The sequence below is a fragment of the Penicillium hordei genome (assembly GCF_028827395.1).
Source record: "Penicillium hordei strain IBT 12815 chromosome Unknown utg000001l_segment0_segment0, whole genome shotgun sequence".
Taxonomy (NCBI): Eukaryota; Fungi; Ascomycota; class Eurotiomycetes; order Eurotiales; family Aspergillaceae; genus Penicillium; species Penicillium hordei.
The window spans coordinates 6,578,012-6,600,193 of NW_026623142.1; the positions used below are offsets into that span (position 1 = coordinate 6,578,012).

The following is a 22,182-nucleotide window of genomic DNA, read 5'->3' on the forward strand; positions in this document are numbered from 1 at the left end:
CGCGAGCTCTTTGCCCATCCCCAAAGTCTGTTTATAGCTGGATCTAGGCGCGATCTCCTCAACATGGATGGTATGTATTAGCTGCTTTTTCATTTGGTCTACATTGGTCTGTCATAGATAGGCTCACATAGTGGAGTTTTCTAAAATTATGGGCAGTGCATGGTGCACACGCATGTGACAATCGGCATATGGGGTACAGATGGACACGCCAAGGTAGAGGCTAGGACTGCAGCTTGGGATGCTATGCCGGCAAATCATTTTCTGGGAAGTTGGCCCCATTAGATGGTACGAGCTGTGCGTTTTAATCTAATCTAGTCTATATGTGAGGCTTGTGGATCGTCTAGTAGTTCGTGTAGTAGCTCTGCTTATCCTTGCCTATGTAAGTTGATGGGCTATCCGATAGGTTGAACCCCCGGGGTTTGTAGCTGATTTTTGGGAATATTTACTTCGTATAGTTCGGGATGGTGTTTGCGGAGAAATTTCCATCGTTTTAACTTTGACTTGACGGGTGAAACCTTGACACCAATTGATTGCATTTTATTCCCATCCGTGGCCCGTTTGGGATGTTTCTAGGGATTGTATCGGTGAGAGAACGTGTGTTTCTATTTTATGTTCTTACCTAGATATGGTACCTCGATGTCCACAAACCAACAATATAGGGGGTATAAAATGAATAAATAGTACATAAACCAAGTTAATTTCTTGGAATAAACAAATTCCAATTCCAATAAATAGGGACCGCTGCCTATCTCTACAAAATCCAAATAGAGCCCGTACCCGCGAAGTGGATGCTTCTAGACTGTTTGCACATGTATAGAGCACCTCCAGCCGAACCTTCAAACGAACATGAAATGACGGTCAAGGAAGTGGATTATGTGTGTACTTGAAGGCAAAACAAGCTTATTCGCCACAATATCCAACCCCTGTCCCAAACCCCCTGCCCTCGTCGGCCTATTCCAGTTAGACCATCGCCGTAAATCTATGCGCTCTACGCCCGGTCTTTGTTTACGTCTTGCGCTAAAAAACCTCCTTATCGGAGGTGTATGCATCACAACAAAACAGGGTTAGGTAGAATCAGAATCTGGAGTTTCATGCGTTGGGTATAGAACTCTGTCCTGGCCGGATACTCCAGATTCGTCGATCTGCATTCGGCATCAAGGCAGCATAAGCAGTATCCTGGTTGCCCCACGTGTGGCGTTAAGGCCACTTGAACAATTACGGAGAACTCCGTAGGAGAAAATTTGGCTTGATATTGAGTCATGTATGCCGACAAAGTTCAAGTGCAATTGCCGGACCAATGGGACTACCTCAGTTCTATACAACATCCCCTATTTGAGACAAGTAGACTATCTTGTAGGATTCAGTCTATTGTATACTATATCCAACATTTCAATACAAGCCAAGGGTCTAATCTAATCCATGGTCTTAAAATGCACGCAAATCAACAGATGCAATCAATATACAATGACCTTGAAAAAGCAAAAAAGGGAATCAAAAAAATAACAAAGCCTTGAAAAGTAATCATCACAACTCATCCTTATCCTCCGCCGGCGGAGACACAACAGGTCGCCCAGAATCCTTCGCCAAATCAACTCCAATCTTCTTGCGCCACTTCTCCCAGAGAGCATGGAAGTCCTTCTCCATCCCGCTTTCCATCTGATCCGGCAGGATAACAGTATACTCAACAAACAAATTTCCCACCTCATCATTCTCATCGTGGTGATCATGTAAATGACCCTCGGAGTAATGGGGCATGCCCTCCCCGACAATAGTCTCAACAGCCAACGGCTGCACAACCTCACCACGTCCACGTCCAAGACGAACAACATGTCCATCAAGATGTGTAAGATTGCGACTCCAACCACCCATCCACGCCTCGCGCAGCGAAAGACTCTCCTTCCAGAAAAGATCCTTCCCCTTCCGCCGGAAGAACGTCCCATCCGTCTTCTCCTCCTCTTCCACCCCAAGCTCAGGCTCCTTCTCATCCAAAACAACAATCAAATCCCCAGCAATCCAGTCAGGGCTCTCATCAGCCTCATTCTCAAAAACAAGCCTAGTCCCCTTGCCCATCCCGGGCTCAATACTAGCACTGGTCTCAACCTGATTCCGAACAACCCTATTTCCCTCACAAACAGGACAAGGATTCTTAATCTTCTTCCCCTGCCCATGACATTTATCACACTGCATCTGGACCTGCTGGAACATCCCAGGCGCTAGCATATGTTTCTGAATAACCATACCACGTCCAGCGCACCGATCACAAGTCACAACCTCTCGATCCTTGGATCCGGTACCCTCGCACGAATCACAGATCTGCTGCTTCTCAACGAGGAAGTTGATCTCGCGTCCATTGTAGAAATCCCGAAGCGGCAGCGCAGCCCGCACTTCCATATCCGGTCCGCGACGGTGTCCAGGCGCGTGCCCGGAGTGTCCGCCACCGCCGAAGAATCGCGAGAACAGGTCGAATGGGTCGTGGCCGCCGCCAGCTGATCCGCCTTTGCGGTGCTGCTCTACCCCGTCGTGTCCATATTGATCATACACTTTGCGCAGCGTGCTGGTCGAGAGTACGTCGTAGGCGTCTGCTATCTCGACGAATTTCTCGCGCGCCGTATCATCGTTGCTAACGAGGTTGGTTAGCAATTGCCTTGTGCGGGTGTAATGTGTACCATGCGCGGAGCCACAGTAGAGAAATAAAATCATGGAGAAATTGAAATAAGAGAATAGTAGCTGCACTCACGGGTTCTTGTCAGGGTGGTATTTCTTGCTTAGTGTTCTGTATGCGCGCTTGATGTCCCTCTCCGATGCGGACTTTGCGAGTCCAAGCACCTTGTAGTAATCCTCGGCGGCGATTACAACGACGGAGAATAGCACCACGGATACCGCGACTAGGAGTCGTAATAATTGCATTTCAGCGGTGCGGAGCTGCGCGAGCAGCTGCTCGTGCGCTCGGAGGTGATGTGGAGCTTTTGTGTTTGTGTAGACCGAGGTATGTAGGTGAAGCTTCGACGAGCTAGGGTTTGGGGTTTGGTGTAGTGTTTAATTATTCGACATGGAATGTGCAATTGGTAGAACAGGTGATCTTCTCCGCCGAGCTTTATGCCACAGGGTAAAGAAGTAAAGAATTAAAGATTGGAGGTGTTAGCTCCACGGCCTAGATCTACATTAGGTGGCCTAAAAGAGGAACAATGTTTAGCCGGGTCACGTGGCAGCAAGGCTACAGATCAGGATTAGGGTTACTTTGGAAATAGGCCATAAACAGTCAGTAATGTAGAGTAAAAAAAAAGTAGTACTCGAGTTAGAAGTAGTATTTACCATCGGGCAATATAATCAAAGAATTTTATTCATTTGTGGCGCAGCTTTGTGTGGCTACATCCTCTACGAGGTCGTTCAATTCTATAGATATAGCACAATTTCACTTAAGGCAGGATGGGATTTGAACGATCTCCGATCGAGGCAGATAGAGAACATTGTTAGAGACGAGCCAGAGAGAGCCGAGAGATGCTACAGAGTTGCCTAATATGCCATATTGCTATCCTTAACATCGGATTCGAAGCCATCTAAAAGAAACAGGTATAGAAGCCCAAAAATCGAATCTCGTGCTGGGCTTTTTACATTTCGCTCATCCCAATCGTTCTTGCCACTCCTAAGGTCATCCATGATAGAGCGGACATGCCTTCCAGATAAGACATCAACACAGAGGAGTTCGAGTGTTTCACAATGAAGATGGTAATCACTCGGCTGGTTTGATATGCGGCGAAAAAAATACCGAAAGCCGTCATTGATTCCTTTGTCGACCACATGGGAAAAAAGGTATCTCGTGTATGGGCAACTGGGCTGAGTCTTGACCGGAGGACCGTTGGAACCTGAGATATGAATCAAAATGGGCATTTTCGTCACATTGATGGCGTATTCGACGCCTCCAATTCGGATCTGAATGGTGGAACTCGCTCTCACTCGATCTCTTCGCTGTCTTCGCTGTATTGTGGCCTACCATATGATCAGCCCATAATCGTCAGATCGATAATTGATTTTTTAGTGTTATACTTCCATGTGGTCTGACGAGAAACTCTAATATAGTGGATATTGTGAATGTTGTTTTCTAAAGAGGGTCAGGCCGGAATTAGCGGGAGATGGGATAGCCTTAGATAGTTGGAGGATATTCGTTGCCAGGCAGCTATCTCTATATAGCTTCATGGGAACAAAGAACAAGCATCAGAATAAGGGGGAAAGAGGTCGGGTAGACACTGTCTGAGAAAACAGCAAAACATCGCTTAGTATGATCCGACAGGCTGGAGGTTTTACCGAAAGGATACCGAAGACAGTTTCGTTTCCTAAATAGCCTGAAAACAAGCATGTTATACCACCTACATCTACGGTGTTATTAGGTTCTATTAGGGCTTTTAATTTGTTAGATCATTCCATGATCAAAAGGAAGTAAAAGGTGAACACAAACGGAAAATCAAAGCCATCAAGCACGGTTGACTTCCGGAAAGTTCGGATTCATCATAAAATCATAAAAACGCTGTTAACTAAATAGAGTAACTCATCATAAACACACTGCTAGCTAAGTAGAGCATCCTTGGAACTCCCTGGACACTTAAATCAAATAAGAAATGCAATCAGTGTCGCCCAGCAACATTAAAGATATCATTATGCCAGGTATGGCCAAGCCCTTGGGTCTCATCTCCATCCTCAATAGCCTCCTGCGCACGTGTAGCCTCCTCATGCCAGGTCTTGACAATGCTACCGGGAGCATAAACACCCTTAAAGGCGCCCTTACTCAGCGGCTCAACACCAATCCTAGTCTCAACATCCGAGTCAGCGGGTTTAAGGCGGGCGAGAACAGCCCGCACAAAAGTCACCAGGTCCTGCGGGTTAGCGATGCGCGCAGCACGCAGCCGTTCACGGGCAAAGACTAGCTCGCGATTCAATGCGAACGTCGCTGCAACAATCTCCTCTGCGATCTTCTTCTCCAGCACGCGTCGGACAAGGTGCTTCAGGAATGGCTTGGTCAGCCATAGGAGGAATCGCCACTTGCTGCGCTTGACGGTGTAGTCGAGTTTGTGGATGCAGACGCGGACACCACGCAAAGAGAAGATCTGCTCTAAACTGCCGCGCCCGACTTCGATGTCTAGCGAGATGTCGATGCCGCGGCGGTCGAGGTAGAAGCTTGCTATGCCTTCGTCCTTCAGGTGGAAAAAGCCTGTGTGGGTGCGGAACCAGTAGCCAAAGTCTTCGGCGCTGATGTTTAGACCTTGGACAGTGGCTGTGAAGGCTGTTTTCATGAGTGTTTCTGTGCGCTTGGAGTGGGTTTTTACCACGTCGATGTCATTGCGCGTGAGGATATGCATGCGGTAGGGGAGGAAGGAAGAGAAGTTTACTGTATGGCCGGGTTCAAGAATTAGGTTCTCCAGGAGAAGGTCCATCTCTGGAGCGGATATCTCGAGGCGGGGGATGGGGATGTATTGGATTGTTCGGAGGAGGACTGGGAGGAAGACGTTCACCAAGTCTGCCGGGAGGTCGGCCTTCTTGTCGTTGCAGGCGCCCCAGGCGTCCTGGTAGACCTTCTTAGTGGCATTAATTAACTTGGAGACGGCGGGGTCTTCTGGCACAGTTCTAAGTGTGCGCTTGGTCTGTGCTAGGAAATCGTCCATGTCCTTTCGCAGGCTCGTCTCCGTGCCTACTTTGTCAGAGTGTTGTTTGAGTTCATCGAGCTTCTGTGGTGCCGAGTCGAAGAACTCGGGGTCGGTGAGCATTTCCTGCAATGAAGTTCCAACCTCTCCGAGTAGGTCATCAAACTCAGGATCTTTGTTTGCATGGCGCAAGACATTGTGGAACTTCTCCTGCAGTCGATCCCACTCTTCTGCGCTGCCGAATGACCGCAAGAGAACCCAGAATTCGTCGACCGCCCGTTTCAGGTCAGCATTAACTTCCAGGTCTTCTTGAGCGACTGAGACAGTATTTTCTGCTACATCCGCGTAGATCTTGGCATATCGTGCTACCAATTGAGCAAGTGTTGCAACCGAGTCAGAGTAGTCCGTCCTCTCCCGAAGATTTTGAACAGCCTGTTTCAACCGGAACAGCAGGGTATCTCTCTCTCGGCCGGAGAAGTGTCCCCTAGCGCTCTGCACGGCATTATGACTTGTCTGGGCGATCCCTTCCCCGGCCACATCCGCAACATGTGCAACTTTCTCGTTCACCTCGGCCTTCGATCGTGCATGCCCCTCATCTGCACCTGCACCCTGTAGCGCTTGCTCTTCCTCCTCGGACGGTTTGACGTGTTCGGCAACTCGCTTGGAAGATTCAGCGAGGGAGTCAGCGGTATCAGCGAAGATTTGGCGGCCAACGGTAACGATGTCATCGACGAAAAGACGAAAATCAGCGTTAGTCAGAAGTAGACCACCGACGGTGCGGAAGCTATCATATGCTACGTGCAGGGATTAGCGAACGGTCATCATCTTGTGATTTGCATGTGCCAAGCCCGAAAGCTGGGGAGTGGAAATGCGCGACCCACCAGCTTTAGTATCTGCCCGCGCCTTCACGTGGGCGGCCTGTCTGGAAACCCTCTCGCTATCCACCTCGACGCGTGAACGGGCCAGGCGCCACAGAAATTCCTGGAGCTGGTCTTGGCTGTTCTTCTGCTGCAGAAATTCGATGAAGACCTGGATCCACAGTCGACTGTCGCGCACCAGCTGGCGACCGACGCTGCCGATGTCCTGATTACGCAGGTTGAGAATATCGGAGGCTAGGAGGGTGCGGAGGTTGGCGATGGTTTGTTCAGTTGTTGGCATGTACCCCTCGGAGATGGCGCGGACCATCTGGTAGCTATGTAGCTTTTGGTGGAGTTGTCGCTGACGGGAGGTGTCATCCTCATAGCGAGGGAGGAGGGGTTCAGTCTCGGAGGGCATGTTGGAAAAGGCCCTAGACCGTGTGAGATAACAGATATGTTTGGAGATGAAGCTAAATGGAAGGTTGAGGTTCTAGGGGGACGAATAAGCTCGGGAACCTGTTTTGGGCACATGACGACACATCATTCGTACAGTGCAACGCAAATGTTTGCTCTTGCTATTTGCTATTTAGGTACATTAAAGATAGAATATTTCTTGGATATGATTATCATCAGTTAAGAAATTATTAACAGACATGAAGCTCTCAAGGAATTGAAGGTATTGTGAAGTTATTATGTAAATAATCGATGATCCGCGATCTGGGGAAAGCTATGGATTTAGCCGGGCCATTTACGTAGCCTTTTATGCAACAATGGCAATAGTTCCAATTAGATCGGGCTTATTTCGATGTTTACTATATTTACTTGATTTTGATCCTCGATCGATCCATTTTGCGCTTTTAAATTGGGTAATTATTGACCAGGAGACCCTGATCTGCGGTAGAAAGGAGACAAAAAGCAAAAATGTACATATATGCCTCATGCACTTAATCGAGAATGACATATCCAATGTCTGAGCTCATTCACATTCTATAATATACACGCGGAAAATGACCGAGGCCCAAGCCCCAAGCCCCAACGTTGGGAACTGCAGAGAAAGAAAAAAAAGGCTGGGTTCGGAGATATGTATACAATATATACGCAGTAGAGCAGAGCATGGAATTAAAATTATTAATAGAAGCTTTGCGCCTTACACAGAGCTCAGGTGGTTACCCGGACAAGGGATCCAATCGGTGACGGGATATGAAATCCCTAGATTCCGAATTGTTGCTTCCGACAAAGCTGAGTGGAGTGTGGTTCCAGACCCGATTGCAAAGAATAGAATTGAAAGGGGGAAAAAAAAAATAACGCAACCGTGCTGGAGAACATAAGTAATCAGCAGCCCCTGATGTCGGCGACCGAGAGCCATTCACAAGGCCGAATATCATCTCCAACACGGCGGACACGAAACAAAGCCCTAAAAGTCTCACCGGGGAGCTTCCGATCGGAAGACTTCTTTATATGATTCTCCTATCTATAGATGTCGTGTGTTGTAACATATGATATTCTACGGCAATCTCCGTCGACCGTCAGTTTACGATATACAATTAAGTTTGCGATCGCTTTGAAGCCTTTGAGTTTACAGTTCAAGTAAAAAAAAAAAATTTGAAAAAGAAGAAAAAGAAGGCAAAAATGGAAACACCGAATCGACATTAATTAGGGTATAGCTTCACTCCACTTCGGCACTATCTGCGGCTCTGGGAGCTCGTAGCTGTGGATTTGAGTGGATCCTATAATCCAAAGAGGGCTAGCGTTGACCCATGGCGTTTTCCTCCCCGGCTTTTGTAGCCAATCAGGTTACAGTCCTTCTTTATTCACAATTCTACTTGGTAGCTGTCATCACCAGTTCGAGCTCTACCGTGTAAATTGGAATTTTAGAATTTTCTAACTCCGAACACTCCAATCTCCAATTTTGATCCCCTCACATCCCAATATGATGATGTATGGTAGTGCACCTCCCTGCGTAATGCTGGAATGAGAAATAAATCGCGCACTGATCATCCATGTAATTTCCATGTAAATTATGTGTTTATGTGTCTCATTCAAGTCCCGAATGGATGATACTTTTTTTTTTTTTTTTTTTTTTTTTCAATTGTAATATTCAACACTGATTTGACTGTGTCTCCGCATTTGTCGGAGTCGGCGCCTCCCCGTCTCCACACGGTGATACACTCTCCTTGCTGGATCTACTTCCCGAATAAGAATAATAATAAAAATAATAATAATAATAGGGATCCAGATTCCAGAAGGGCTTTCATGCACAACGGTTCGCTGTCAACACCGAAACCGAATCCACATGGGTCATGACCCTCTCCGTCGTCCGACTCTTCCCGACTTCAAATCATGACTCTTTTCTTGCTATACCGTGTCGCCTTGACACGCGGTCCCGGTTAATTATCTGGTCATCCTCCTGTCGGAATGTATTTGATGTGCGCACGAACGTCCCAGGGCAAATTTAGCATGTTGTCTCGTGTACATAAAAACAGACTCGCATCTGCTCCCAAATATTTTTCTTCTTTCTATCATTCTACTTCTACTCCAAACTTGAAGTCCTCTCAGTCAATCACAATGGCTCGATACCCTTCACTGCCTACTCAACAAAGCCGGCCGGTGCACGCCACCGCGGCTCCTTTCGTGAACCACGCCTCCCCTGCGTCAGTCAATTCAGAGCTCACCTAGGGCGGTTTTGTGATGAAAAGCAGTCACTAATACCTCTTCTTTAGCGACGCCAACTATGATACCGCCAACCCTGCATACATCCGCAAGTACCTGCGCACATACGGCCTCACTCCTCCTCGCGCCGAGGGTTACGAAACACAAAAGACTCGATGCCTGGCACAGCTAGGTCTCAAGAACACTCCTATCGAAAAGTTCCTATACCTCAGCACTCTGCGCAAGAACAATGTGCACCTGTTCTATCGTCTAGTGACAGACCACCTCAGGGTATGTTGAGCACCGAGACATGTGATTGGGCCGGGGAAACTTGAAGAAACGAAAATTAACCATAATAATCCCTGCAGGAAATGACCCCCCTGATCTATACCCCAGTGGTGGGCGAGGCCTGCCAACGGTGGTCCGAGATCTACCAACAGCCCGAAGGTACGTACCATAACGGAGATCATCTTCTCCGCAATTGGCATTTTCTCCGCACACGAAATAGAACCGGGGACGCTAACGCTCATTTTTAGGTATGTACCTGAGCTGGGAGGATCGCGGAAATCTGGCTTCGGTCATCGCCAATTGGCCTGAGTCTAGCGTCGAAATCACATGTATCACCGATGGCTCCCGCATCCTCGGACTGGGTGACCTGGGCATCAACGGCATGGGTATTCCCATTGGAAAGTTGGCTCTTTACACCGCCTGTGCGGGTATTCGTCCCGAGGCCACCCTGCCTCTGACTCTTGATCTGGGTACTAATAACAAGGCCCTCCGGGAAGACCCGCTCTACATGGGTAGCCGTCGCGAGAAGATCTCACCCGAAGAGGAGCGGGAGTTCTTGGACGAGCTGATGGGTGCCCTTACCGAGCGCTGGCCTGGGTAAGTGACTCACTCTCACATGTCTTTCGGGATGATCTCCCTATAGCAACCGCGACTAATAACGCTTCTCTAGTATCGTCATCCAATTCGAGGATTTCAAGAACCCCTTCCCCGCTCTTGAGCGGTACCGTGACCTGTACACTTGCTTCAACGATGACATCCAGGGTACTGGCGCTGTCATCCTTGGCGGTGTCATCAACGCTGTCAAGCGCTCCGGTCTGCCCTGCAAGGACCACCGTGCGGTGTTCTTCGGCGCCGGCAGCGCCGGTGTCGGCGTTGCCCGCCAGATCGTCGAGTTCTTCATGCGCGAAGGCATGACCGAGGATGAAGCCCGCAACTGCTTCTATCTCGTCGACACCAAGGGTCTCGTCACCGCTGACCGTGGCGACAAGCTCGCCGACCACAAGGTCTACTTCGCCCGCCGTGACAACAACGGCGAGCAGTACAAGACTCTCGACGAGGTCGTCGACTACGTCAAGCCCTCCATTCTAATGGGTCTCTCCACCATGGGCGGCGTCTTCACCCCAGAGATCCTGCGCAAGATGGCTGACTGGAATACCGCCCCTCTCATCTTCCCCCTCTCCAACCCCTCTTCCAAGTCCGAGTGTGACTTCGAGAGCGCTGTCGTCAACACCGACGGTCGCTGTCTCTTCGCCTCCGGCTCCCCCTTCCCCAACTTCACCTTCACCAACTCCGCCGGCGAGACCCGCACTTACTACCCCGGCCAGGGAAACAACATGTACGTCTTCCCTGGCATCGGTCTCGGTAGCATCCTGTCCAAGGCCGTTCGCGTCACAGACAGCATGATCTACGCCTCCGGTGCTGCCCTCTCCACTGCCCTCACCAGCGAGGAGCTCGAGCGTGGTCTGCTCTACCCTGACATCACCCGCATCCGCGAGGTCAGTGTCGTTGTTACCCGCAAGGTGATGCGCGCTGCCCAGGAGGACAAGGTGGACCGCGAGATTGCGCTGCGCTCCATGAGCGACGTCGAGTTGGATAACTGGATCAAGGGCCACATGTATGACCCTCACACTGAGGTCCGCGCTCTTGAGCGTGAGGTCGGCCACCTTCTCTCCAGTCTGGGAACAATCTCGCCCCCCATCACAGCGAGTGGATCCCCCACTGAGGAGAAGAATGCCAAGTTATAAGATTTGATCTTTTTCTTTCTTGACCTTGGATTTGCATATTGCATTTGGCAACAAAAAAAGAGCATTTGTTCTAGTCTGTCAGCGCTTAGGATCTCTGCGTGATGGACTCGCATGTCACTTTTTGCTTTTCATATTTCCCCCTTCTGTTGGTTTCGAGCGCACTTCGGTTATTTTCATTTTTATTTCTCTTTGCCTATTTTCGGGTTGGACACGAACTTCTTTTTCCCTGATTGAATACCCAGCACTTATTTTGGTCTTTGCTTGCGATTTGAGGGTCTTTGCATCTTGGGGGTAGTTGGCATTTAGCTGGCATTTCCATATGAATAAACAAATTAAAATCACTTTATAACACTATTCCATTATCCTAGTAGCCTACATCTTATCTATACTTTACCTTGTCCTCGGGTTGATCTCGTCCGATTCTTCATGAACAAAAAGTTCAATATATTAAGAACTCGCAATATCTTCTCTTCTAAGTTAGCGATAGTGGCAATCCTCACTGATCGCCAGATACTAAACTCCCAAGCATCCGCAAAAATCCAAACGGATGAATTCAACTCCCCGACTTTCCCGGTTCACCCACATTTCTTCAACGTGGAGCCTCGGCACCGAAGACTCCACAATATCAAAACGGGACATCAATCTCTCCGCGACGAGATGACTAATTCTAGTTTCAGTGCCTTTGAAGGCGGATAGATTTATGTTCTTCAAAATTTTGATAAAGCTTTCTGTTCGTCCCTTGCAGTTCTCTCGTTCGCATTCTGTGGTATAGAGCTATTTCTGCCCTTTTAAGTTGTGAGGGGAATTGAGACTAACATCATTGACAGTGTGTTTTATAACTGTTCAACCATAATATCTACATCGCCAATTGCATTAGACTGTATATGAAACTGTATATACACCATGCCTTCTCCCCTCGCAGACCCGGTCAAGCTCCCATGTGGACTGGTTTTGCCGAATAGGCTCAGCAAGGTACATTATTCAAGCCTAGTGGCTATGCACGAATAGAACTAACATCCTTCCAGGCAGCAATGGCTGAGATGTTAGCCAAAACTAACCAGCCGACAGACCCCCTGGTTGATGCCTATGAGCAATGGTCAGCGGGTGGATGGGGGAGTATCCTTACAGGTAAGGTCTAATGCTGCCATGGGTTGAGACTTCTATGGCAAATGCAAAACCCAGAAGCCCTTACCACCCTAATCTCACCCTACACTATAAACATATTCCTAAAAAAACAACCCTAACACCTCACCAGGAAACGTCCAAGTCGACGTAAACCACATGGGCAGCCCCTTCGACCCAGCCCTACACAACGAATACAAAGACAGCGAAACCAACAGCGCTCTAGTCGCTCAATGGAAGAAATACGCCGACACCTGCCAAAACCACGGCACGCCAGCCATCGCCCAGATCTGCCATCCAGGTCGGCAGTCCTTCCGCGTTGCAGGCCACCGTGGTATCTTCGCGCCTACGCTCGCGCCCAGCCCTGTGCCCATCAAGGTTGGAAATAGCTACCTCGAGGGCTTGATCGGGTGTCTTGTTTGGTCTGAACCCAAGGAAATGACCACTCAGGATATTGAGAGGGTTATTCGTCAGTTTGTTGATACTGCGAGACTTATGGCCGATGCTGGGTTCTCGGGTGTTGAGTTGCATGGTGCACATGGGTATTTGATTGGTATGTTTTTCTTTCTTTCTTTCTTTCTTTCTTTCTTTCTTTCTTTCTCTTTTTTTTAATGATTTGCTTGATGATCCTTGTGCTAATGGTTTTCTCGGTTAGACCAATTCCTCAACAGCAAGGTATGACACTCTCGTTCCTCGATCACCCCAGCCTAACATCATCATGAACACCAACCAACACCGATACTAACTCTAACCCTAGACAAACCTCCGCACAGACACTTACGGCGGCACACCCGAAAAGCGCGCCCGCTTCGTCTTAGAAATCCTCTCCCAAACGCGCAAAGTCGTATCGCCAACTTTCGCAATCGGCATTAAACTAAACTCCGCCGACCACAGCTCAGCAACCTTCGAAGAAACAATGACGCAAATTGCCCTGCTCGCTGAAGCGGGAATCGACTTCATGGAAATCTCCGGCGGAAGCTACGAAGACCCAAAGATGATGGGTAGGAGTAAAGCCAATCCCGCTGCAGCACCGAAATCAGCACGCACCGCCGCGCGCGAGGCCTTCTTCCTCGAGTTCTCGAAGGAAGTACGAGAGCGTCATCCTGGTCTTGTGCTTATGTTGACTGGTGGGTTCCGCACGCGTGCTGGTGCTGAGGCGGCTATTAGGGATGGCGCTTGTGATCTTGTCGGGATTGGGCGGCCTGGAGCTATTGATCCGAGGTTCCCGCGGCTGTTGCTGGATGAGAGTGTCAGTGATGACGAGGCAAGAATGGTGTTGAATAATGTGGCTGTTCCTTGGTATATGCGGTTCTTGCCGTTGCATCTTGTTGGGGCTGGGGCTGAGAGTGTAAGTTCTTTCCTTTCTGTTTATAGGTTAAGTGGTTTGGGTGGTTTGCTGACTAGTTTTATAGACATACTATTCCGGGCAGATTCAGAGTCTGGGCAAGGGGATTGCTACTGTTGCACCTCCTTCGTAGATTTTTAATTTATTTTAATACTTATTTTGATATAATAATATTTTGGAATATGGAATGGAAATGCATAGTATCACCTTGAACCTCAGGCCATCTTAGATTTGGCGTTTGTATAAAAAGACCCCCTTATTCATGCGTTGCTCTTCCCTCTTCATCTCTCTCCTTGCTTTTGCTTTTTCTTTCCCTTCCTCTATATATTAAATGTAGACTACAAATCCACTTCCATCATACCCACGGATGCCCTAGAATTTGTAAAAAACCCATCCATGACTTGTGCGGGTGGATTTGATCCTGTGCCGGATATGTCTTCCCTTGACATTTTCCAGCTACTTTCTTGGTGCGTATCCTGATTATCATCACTGTGTCTTAGGCTAGCGTGTTACTGTTTTTAAAAGGCGGCTAATTTTCCCTACTGAACCGCCAGCCTGGGCGGCTTTGGTTCAGAGAGTTCGTTCTCCACAAACTCCCGCAAAAAGAAGACCGAAGCGATGAGTCGTAACTTAAGATATTACACGCCTGAAGAGTGCTTCTTGGACGCAGCAAAATCCCTCTTGGACAAATTTCGAAACCAAAGATGATAGATGCAAAATATCTCTTCGGTGACTAGATATGAATATGAAAGTAGGGGAGAGGGGCAGCCCCTTAGTCACCGCTATGCCATATTTCCAACTTCTCCAGCTCCAAATTGATACATCTCTCACTTCTTTCACTGCTAATACTCATATGTTGAATCTGCAATGCTGTCATAGTTCTTTGCTATCCCCAAAGTATCGTGTTGTGAGGTCGATATTTCGGTTCCGTGAGGTATTAACTGGTCAATATGCGTAGATAGAGTATTGTTGTTGTAAATTACATGCCGTCATAATGTTCTTCTAAATAAAAACATTGCTGGAGCTAGCAGCCCACCGTTTCGTCGTCATCAACAGGAAATAATCGCAACTGTTTCAACTTCTCTTGTTCCTTTAACTGCCCTAGTTGTTGATAAAGGGCATCATTGCCCTGCACCAATCTTTGGATCCACAATGCAGTCTCCTCGAGAACATATTTCCTTGTATATTCCTGTTTCTGAAGTCCTGGCACAATACGACAGAGTTCTTTATATCGGTCTCTAACAAACTCTCTTCTCTTCTTCTCCGATCGGCAATGGCACAATTTCTGTCCTGGCTTTTGTATACATTTTCTCTTCTTTTGCCCAGATCGGGTCCTGGCTTTGACGCAGCTTGCCCGTTGTGTGCATTCGGTATCATCCGGGGATAATATTTGGCCTTGGATCGACGAGGACGAAGATGGCGAGGATGGTGTTTCGGATAGTCTTTCATCTTGTGGGACCATCGAGGACTGGAACATGGGAAAGGTGAATCCATCCAGTTCCGATAGACCCAGTATACACCTTTGAGATGGCTCGTCTATGCTTTGGGGGACATCGAAGTTAATGTCCATGGTGGCACAGAAACTGGCCATGTTCCGCATCAAGTTCTGCACAAGCCGCTCTTCTGTCCAGGTGCCGATTGGGCTAGAATAGCCGTGATAGCAAAAGCTGGGATCTGAACCCCATTGAAGACCTTCTGTGGGCCACTGTTCTTGGGAGATTGGTTGAGGTGTGTCAACGTGCCATAGGCAGTCGTGTGGAAGGGTAGGATGCTCCATTTGAGGCGTCTGATTGTCGTTTTCCATTTGGGGTTGTGGGAGATATCAACTGGTGTTGGGCTTTTTCTTTGACTGAATATATTCAAATAGCAGGTGGTATGGGGCTGAAGTTGTACTTTGGATTTTAGATATTGGTGAATCTGGGTTTGATATTCTGATATCAGGCTTCAGTGTGGAACGACAACAACGATATGTACCAGTACTTGACTTCGGATCATGGATAAAAGGAGAAAGTGAAAGGAAATAGCTTTATCCTATTATTTTGAAAGAAGTCTCATTAATGAGGCAGGAGGGTTCGCTACGTCAATTCCGGAATGCACCCGGCATAGTGTACCTGCGGATCCGCAGTCGCACTGCATCCGCAATACGTCTGCAAATGAAATGATTGGGTAATTTGACTGCATTTATTTCTATACTCCTTGAACTGTGTAACTATAAATATAGCAATGTAATATATAGTTGGCCTTTTGTTAAGTATTCCTCTCTTGACGCCTGCGCCTGTATAGAAACACATATAGAAAAACAACGGGTGCATCCCGGGACCCCCACGTATGATGTCGATCCGACACATTGGACCCAGCCCAATTATAGCACTCAAGTGTTCACTAGTTTTGACCTTAAGACAAAGCAGGAATAATTTCAATAATCTCCTCCATTTCTCTATTTTATTTCGAGCTAATTCCGGGGGTTATTGATTGACACGTGACCATGTCTCCGGGTACATTCCGGACACAACAGTCCCGGGATTGTTCCACTCCTTTTCCCTTCCCCAAGGATTACAGTTCCTGCATACGACCTTGCTTTCGGTATTAATCCGGATCACCAATCAAACAGTGCAGAAGCAATACTGTGGGTTGCACATACCCTTAGCTGTGGCTTATAGGAGCGGCCACAGATGCCTCCCAAAGGTGGAATTGCCAAACGAGAGCCACCGCGACGTCGCAAGATTGCCTTGGCATGCGAGTCATGTCGAGATAAAAAGGTCAGGTGCGATGGTATAAAGCCAATTTGTGGCCCATGCGCTCGACGCTCGTATACCGTTGATCAATGCGTATACAAGCTGGACAACGCGAGGTCTGCCAGCAACGATGAATACTTGAAGATTCTCCATGATCGTATTCGAGAGCTTGAAGACATATGTGCAAAAGGCGGGGTTGCCGTCCCGCCTGGGCCTTCACAACATGGAGACTACAGGGCATCTGAAAGTCAAAGTCACATGGGTGAACATATGGATCTGGATGGTCTGGACGCAGAATCTAGGACATCTGTGGCTGCAGAAGGATTACTAGGACTGGGTTCCACCCCTATGCCATCTGGACAAAGCCATCTGTCTTCAACTCCTACTTTTCAACCACCAAGGTTTCCCGCGCAGAGGAATCGACCGGAAGCTGAGCGCTATAGATCTCCACATGCACCACATCTGTCTCCTGAATCATCCCACCCACGAACAGGCGGTATATACCCACCCCCATCTCTCGACTCCCACGGTAATGTGACCGCTATGGGTGCAATATCTGTCGCAGAAGACGACCCAAGCACAGACTCTCCACAGGAGCAGCAATACTACGGGAACTCTTCGGTGGCCTCTTTTATGCGTCTTGCAGGAGAGTCGATGCCATTGCAGTCATATATGTCAGCTTTGCGAGGCAGCAAGAGCGAATCGTCAAGATCCCAGGGTACCGATACGGGGATTTGGCGAGACCTAGGCCATCCATCGGTAGACCTTCGATTCGACGACTTCTCTTTGCCACCTCGATCTCTGGCAGACCACCTTCTAAAGTGTTACTGGGACAGAGTACATTGTCTATTCCCATTTCTCCATCGCCCCAGTTTCGAACAAGCGTATGAAAATCTCTGGGGGTCGGACAAGGCATCCAAGCCCGAGTTGCCACAGCTCAATATCGGACTCGGGGGCGCATTTGACTGCGGTGCTAATTCAATTGTCTTCCATTGCGCACTCAATGCCATCTTTGCCATAGGCTGCTATTTCTCTGATATTCCGCCTACGGACCGAGAGGCTGCGGTTTATTCGTTTTTCCTTCGCGCAAAGCGATTTGTGAACCTTGATCTTCTAGACGTAGGCACTATCGGCGTGGTTCAAACGCTTTTGATTATTTCACTCCTTCTTCAGAGCACCCCTTATCCGAATCGGTGCTGGAATGCAATTGGATTGGCGTGTCGAGCTGGTCAAGGGCTCGGGTTACACGAGACAACCACACACGCCTCGAACAAACCTCTGGAGACAGAGATACGACGGCGTACCTGGCATAGCTGCGTCATTATGGACATGTTGGTGCAATCACCCCCCCCCCCCCCCCCCCAAGCCTACCTTCCCCAAGACACAGCCAACTAATGAATATAGGATTGTGAGCATGACGCATGGAAGACCAAGCATGACTTCTCACATCTCACCATTGCCTTTGCCTGTAATGGGAACATACCCCCAAGAAGCTGATCCTTGTGAGCTTAGTGGGCAGCCCTGTGATCATAAGTTGGGATATATGACGTTCTACGTTTCGACTATTGAATTATACAAAATTCTCGAGTCTATTCTATCCGAGGTCTATAACGCTTGGCAGAGTCGGTCTAATAGCACTCGTACCAGTTTACCGCGAAGCTCCAAGCTTTGTAGCTTGGATGTGTTGATGGAGCTCGACGATAAACTTGCTGCTTACGAGATTAACGTCCCCCAGCCCTTGAATTGGACAGATGAACCATCTCTGCAACGCTCAAGCAGCGGCAATGCGTCGATCTTCAAGCGCCAGCGGAACGTGTTGCGTGCTAGGTAGCTTCTCTCTCTGGGCTTTTGAGTTACAAGTTCTAACCGAAGAGGGAAAAAATAGATTCATTCACCTTCGCCTCCTGTTATATCGCCCAATGTTTACTCAGCTCTGCTCCGATGAGCGAGCAGGGTCATCACGCCGATCTGATATCCAATCCGCCGAGAAAAACATGATATACTCATCGGTCTTCTCAAAATGTGCCGCCTCCTGCGTCATGGCAGCTATAGACCTGGTCTCGCTTGTTCATGAGACATATCGAACAACTGTAACTGATGCATGGTGGTACAATGGATTCTGTTCGTTATCAATTCAGTTCATTATTATTCATGCTCATCAACTAACATGTACTAGACACATCAACTGCAGGGTTCATCCTGATAATGTCATATTCCTGCCATTCTATCCGGGAGCAGGTTGATTCACAAATCGTGGATGATAGTTGGCGCAAGTGCGAAGAGATCTTGGCTTTTATGGCTATGTTCAGTTTGTCTGCCCGCAACTCGTTGCAGTTCCTGCAAGTAACACACCAACACATTATGCAAAACTACTCGGGTTCGTTGTTAATGGATCTTCACTGGGTATAGGCTAATTCTCGTATAGCTACTTGTCGGCCTGGTGATACTTCCTCGTCAGTTCCTACTCAGCTGCACCAAAGGGGCAATCAACAACCCAACCAACCCGATTTATCGTCACAGCCTACTGAGCCGATATCAGACGAACACAACCTCCGTCAAGAACCCAATAACATGGATATCAATCTTTTTACAACTTGGGATGAGATGGGCTTGGGTCAGGAAGAGTTTGGTTTCCTTGGGAGATTTGATTTACCGGATCTTGCAAGCTGGTTTACAGATATACCCCCTTGAACATATCATAAAGGTGGATTCTTCTTTAAGAATATACAATAACAACCATCATACCAGACTGATACTAGTCGACTACGTCACATGAACACCACCAGATCTGACATCCAAAGGGGTCAAGATAACACCAAGGAAGCATAGAACTAAGCTTGACAAGTCTATCGAATATACTTCCAGGCATACCCTATCTTGAAAACAACGGTTCTATTGCCTCATATAGAGGGCCTCGAATTTGGCCGACTCTTGCGATTTCTCCTTTAAAAGTCCCCAGAAACAATCATAGAACAGCTCCCCTGATGAAGAAAGGACGATCTATCATATTAATCACAATAAAAGGGCATCATCTTCATTTCTCACACGTATGCACAACCAACACATCAAAAATAAATCACAATGGATCAAAAAGTCTCGTATCACCCTGACTCCAAAAAGTCCCAGACAAACTCTCCAAAGTCTCAAAGTCCGGCACCCACAGCGGATCACTCTCATTCTGATCGATCCATGGCGCCAGCTGCAACGCCATCCTAACTGCATGCTCAGAATCATCATCCGGACAACCCTGCGGCTGGGACGTAGCACCCGCAGTATCAGGAGCCAGCCCCGTCGGGTTGACCGGAGGGAACTTATCACTACCATACATGCCGGGGGCAGTAGTGAAATCCCAATTAACGCCATACTGAGCCGTCATCAGCTCTGCCATTCCGGCATTGCGGGCAGTCTCATTGCCCTGCAGTTTCTCCATAGCGGCGTTGACTAGCAACTCGAAGGCGTCGCGGTATTTCTTGACCCATGCTGCGCGCTCGCCCATCACAGAGAGTACTGTTGAGCAAGCGCGGATGTCGTTGCTCATGCGGACGGACCAGACTTGGTCTGTGTGTGTCCATAGCGCGTAGAGGAGGGTGATTCCGGCCATAAAGACTGTTTGCACGGCTAGGAAGGAGTGCCCGTATTCGAGGTTTTGGTGCAGGCGTTTGTGGGATTGGCATATGTTGCCTGCGGCCAGGATGCAGATTTGGTAGTATGGGTCTGTGATTGGGAGGAGGGGGAGGAATGGTTGGATTAGGAGTCGGACTGCTCGGTTGAAGTGCAGCATTGGGTAGTCGATATCTGGGCCGTTGAATCGCAATACGGCGGATTCTTTCCATTCTTCCAGTTCAAGATATAGAAGGTCCATTTTTGGTCGGAGAGAAGAGAGGGGCCGGTCGGCGCGGTAGATTTTATGTTGGATACGAGAGTCAATGCGTCGGAGTTTGAAGAGGTATATTGCGAATGTCAAGGTTGTGGTTTTGGTCGGATCTACGGGTGCTGTGAGTAGTGTGGGATCTTCGATGTCATCGTCCAGTTCTAGTGGGAGGTCGAGATCAATGTGACGATCAGCTATACTAAACGGGCGACCGAGGGACATTGATACCACTCGCTCCAAATAGTATACAGTCCAAAATAGTCTTCGTCGCATTTGAGCGGTAAATGGATCCATGTTGATCTCATTTGCCTTTCGGTGAAGGCCTAGATCGATAGCAGTACGCATAGCAAGTCCCATCATGTACCACATGCCATGACTAGATGCGGTTCGGAGATGATACACAACGAGAAGAACCATGGCCTCAATATTGTCGACGGATCGTGCTTCACACATTGTGGGAACATGCTGCAAGGCGGCAGTATAGAATCGCTAAAACTTGTAAGCGTCGGTCGATCCAACGTTTAGAGAATATAATTACCTCGGGACTTGTGTACGCATATTTCTCACTCAGCCGAAGCATTGTTGCGCCAATTGCATAGACCATGTTGAGTTTGAAGATAGCAAATCGATCAGACCGAGTAAGGTCCTCGCGCTTGATCTTCGCTAAGCGCCATCGATCTGCATGGATCTGCCATACCTGTTTCCGGTTAATGAATGGATATCGAGAATGAAGTCTGGTGAAATATGTATCGAGTATTCTTGCCCCCATCTCATCGGTTGGAGGTTCAACATTCGCCGGCAAGAGATCTTCCATCCTCGTTGGCCGGTCTAGAATTTGAGTGGCGCTAGGTTGCTCTGAAGGCCCATGTACTTGGCCCACCTTATTTTGAGGATTATTGGCAATGGTACTGGTTTTCTGCTGCATTCTTGAGATGGAGAATTGGTTCCATACACTCGTTTGGACCATCTCTCCCAGATCGGCAGCGAGAGAAAGGCCAGAACTGGATCCTACGTATGCAGGGGCCTCGGAACTCAGGGCAAGAAGTCCCACTATCTCTCCTACAGGATTATTATCAAATCCCGAGGTAGTTGTGTGCGGTATTGTGTGACCACCTGATGGGGAGAACAGCGAAGACAGAGTATTTGTGGCGGGAGCATTTTGGCTTGATGATCGATCAGACTCAACAAGTTTACGCTCAAGGAACATTACACGCTCCTCTAGGCCACGTGTATAACTAACCATCTACATTAGTGTTGTCCAGTTACTTTACGTATTTGGACCTTACTCATTCTGGCGGTCCTGGTCCTCTCGGACACTGGACTTGTCGCATGGGACCCCCGCCTTCAAGCAGTTGGAACAAGTCGGATATTCATTATCGCACTAAACTCCCGTTAGTCGAGATATTTGTAACTATTTTACTTACTGGGGCTCACCTTCTGCTTCCGTGTCTTGCAGCGAGTGCATGCGGTCCGCCCGCGTTTCCGAGGGTTATGATCTCGCGATGCAGGAGTTGTCTGTCTTGATGACTCGGGGCTATGCCCGGGCGCATACATATCGGATTTGGTGGAAAAGATGATTCTCAATTTGGAACATGAAGACGCTGGTGAAGTGCCATTACAAGATGAGGTCTGAAAGAGGTCGGAGATGCGGTTAGATCGGAATGCCAAGACAAGACATCGAACACTAACGCAGCCTAACTATAACTATCAAGTTTACAACGCATCTAGGATATATATTTAAATATTTTACTTTATTATTTCTTGTGATTCGGATACTTGTAATCAAAGAGATATTCCAAGGTCCGAGAAATCAGAACCTCATGGAGCTAGCCCTCCATAAAAGCAGAGCTTAGGAAAAGCTTCCAGTCAAGCAAATAACAATATTGGCGCACAATTTTCAATGAGAAGACTCGGTAACTCGGACAATCATAAGTGCC

General features: G+C 48.2%; 7 protein-coding genes across 7 annotated transcripts; 3 read left to right on the plus strand and 4 right to left on the minus strand.

Annotated features, from left to right (window-relative positions):
* Window positions 1–1,524: 1,524 nt before the first annotated feature.
* N7537_002512 (uncharacterized protein) lies at window positions 1,525–2,907 on the minus strand (the record flags this gene model as incomplete). Its single annotated transcript, XM_056893570.1, has 2 exons — window positions 1,525–2,620; window positions 2,738–2,907. The coding sequence occupies 2 exons, from the start codon at window positions 2,905–2,907 to the stop codon at window positions 1,525–1,527; spliced, it is 1,266 nt and encodes a 421-aa protein (XP_056758565.1).
* A 1,712-nt stretch (window positions 2,908–4,619) lies between these two features.
* N7537_002513 (uncharacterized protein) lies at window positions 4,620–6,908 on the minus strand (the record flags this gene model as incomplete). Its single annotated transcript, XM_056893571.1, has 2 exons — window positions 4,620–6,427; window positions 6,515–6,908. 2 exons carry the CDS (start codon window positions 6,906–6,908, stop codon window positions 4,620–4,622), a joined length of 2,202 nt encoding a protein of 733 aa, XP_056758566.1.
* Window positions 6,909–8,858: 1,950 nt separating this feature from the next.
* Window positions 8,859–11,172, plus strand: N7537_002514 (uncharacterized protein; the record flags this gene model as incomplete). The annotated part of the gene is made up of 5 exons (XM_056893572.1): window positions 8,859–9,141; window positions 9,211–9,430; window positions 9,508–9,586; window positions 9,676–10,024; window positions 10,098–11,172. Exons 1-5 carry the CDS (start codon window positions 8,906–8,908, stop codon window positions 11,170–11,172), a joined length of 1,959 nt encoding a protein of 652 aa, XP_056758567.1. The 5' UTR covers window positions 8,859–8,905.
* A 903-nt stretch (window positions 11,173–12,075) lies between these two features.
* N7537_002515 (NADH:flavin oxidoreductase/NADH oxidase family protein) lies at window positions 12,076–13,772 on the plus strand (the record flags this gene model as incomplete). The annotated part of the gene is made up of 6 exons (XM_056893573.1): window positions 12,076–12,144; window positions 12,198–12,300; window positions 12,428–12,847; window positions 12,950–12,969; window positions 13,052–13,642; window positions 13,707–13,772. The coding sequence occupies 6 exons, from the start codon at window positions 12,076–12,078 to the stop codon at window positions 13,770–13,772; spliced, it is 1,269 nt and encodes a 422-aa protein (XP_056758568.1).
* An 891-nt stretch (window positions 13,773–14,663) lies between these two features.
* On the minus strand, window positions 14,664–15,443 carry N7537_002516 (basic helix-loop-helix domain-containing protein; the record flags this gene model as incomplete). The annotated part of the gene is made up of 1 exon (XM_056893574.1): window positions 14,664–15,443. One exon carries the CDS (start codon window positions 15,441–15,443, stop codon window positions 14,664–14,666), a length of 780 nt encoding a protein of 259 aa, XP_056758569.1.
* An 868-nt stretch (window positions 15,444–16,311) lies between these two features.
* Window positions 16,312–19,065, plus strand: N7537_002517 (uncharacterized protein; the record flags this gene model as incomplete). The annotated part of the gene is made up of 5 exons (XM_056893575.1): window positions 16,312–17,705; window positions 17,779–18,201; window positions 18,260–18,495; window positions 18,551–18,751; window positions 18,800–19,065. The coding sequence occupies 5 exons, from the start codon at window positions 16,312–16,314 to the stop codon at window positions 19,063–19,065; spliced, it is 2,520 nt and encodes an 839-aa protein (XP_056758570.1).
* Window positions 19,066–19,450: 385 nt separating this feature from the next.
* On the minus strand, window positions 19,451–21,799 carry N7537_002518 (putative C6 transcription factor; the record flags this gene model as incomplete). Its single annotated transcript, XM_056893576.1, has 4 exons — window positions 19,451–20,734; window positions 20,784–21,480; window positions 21,532–21,626; window positions 21,680–21,799. 4 exons carry the CDS (start codon window positions 21,797–21,799, stop codon window positions 19,451–19,453), a joined length of 2,196 nt encoding a protein of 731 aa, XP_056758571.1.
* Between the last annotated feature and the right edge of the window lie 383 nt (window positions 21,800–22,182).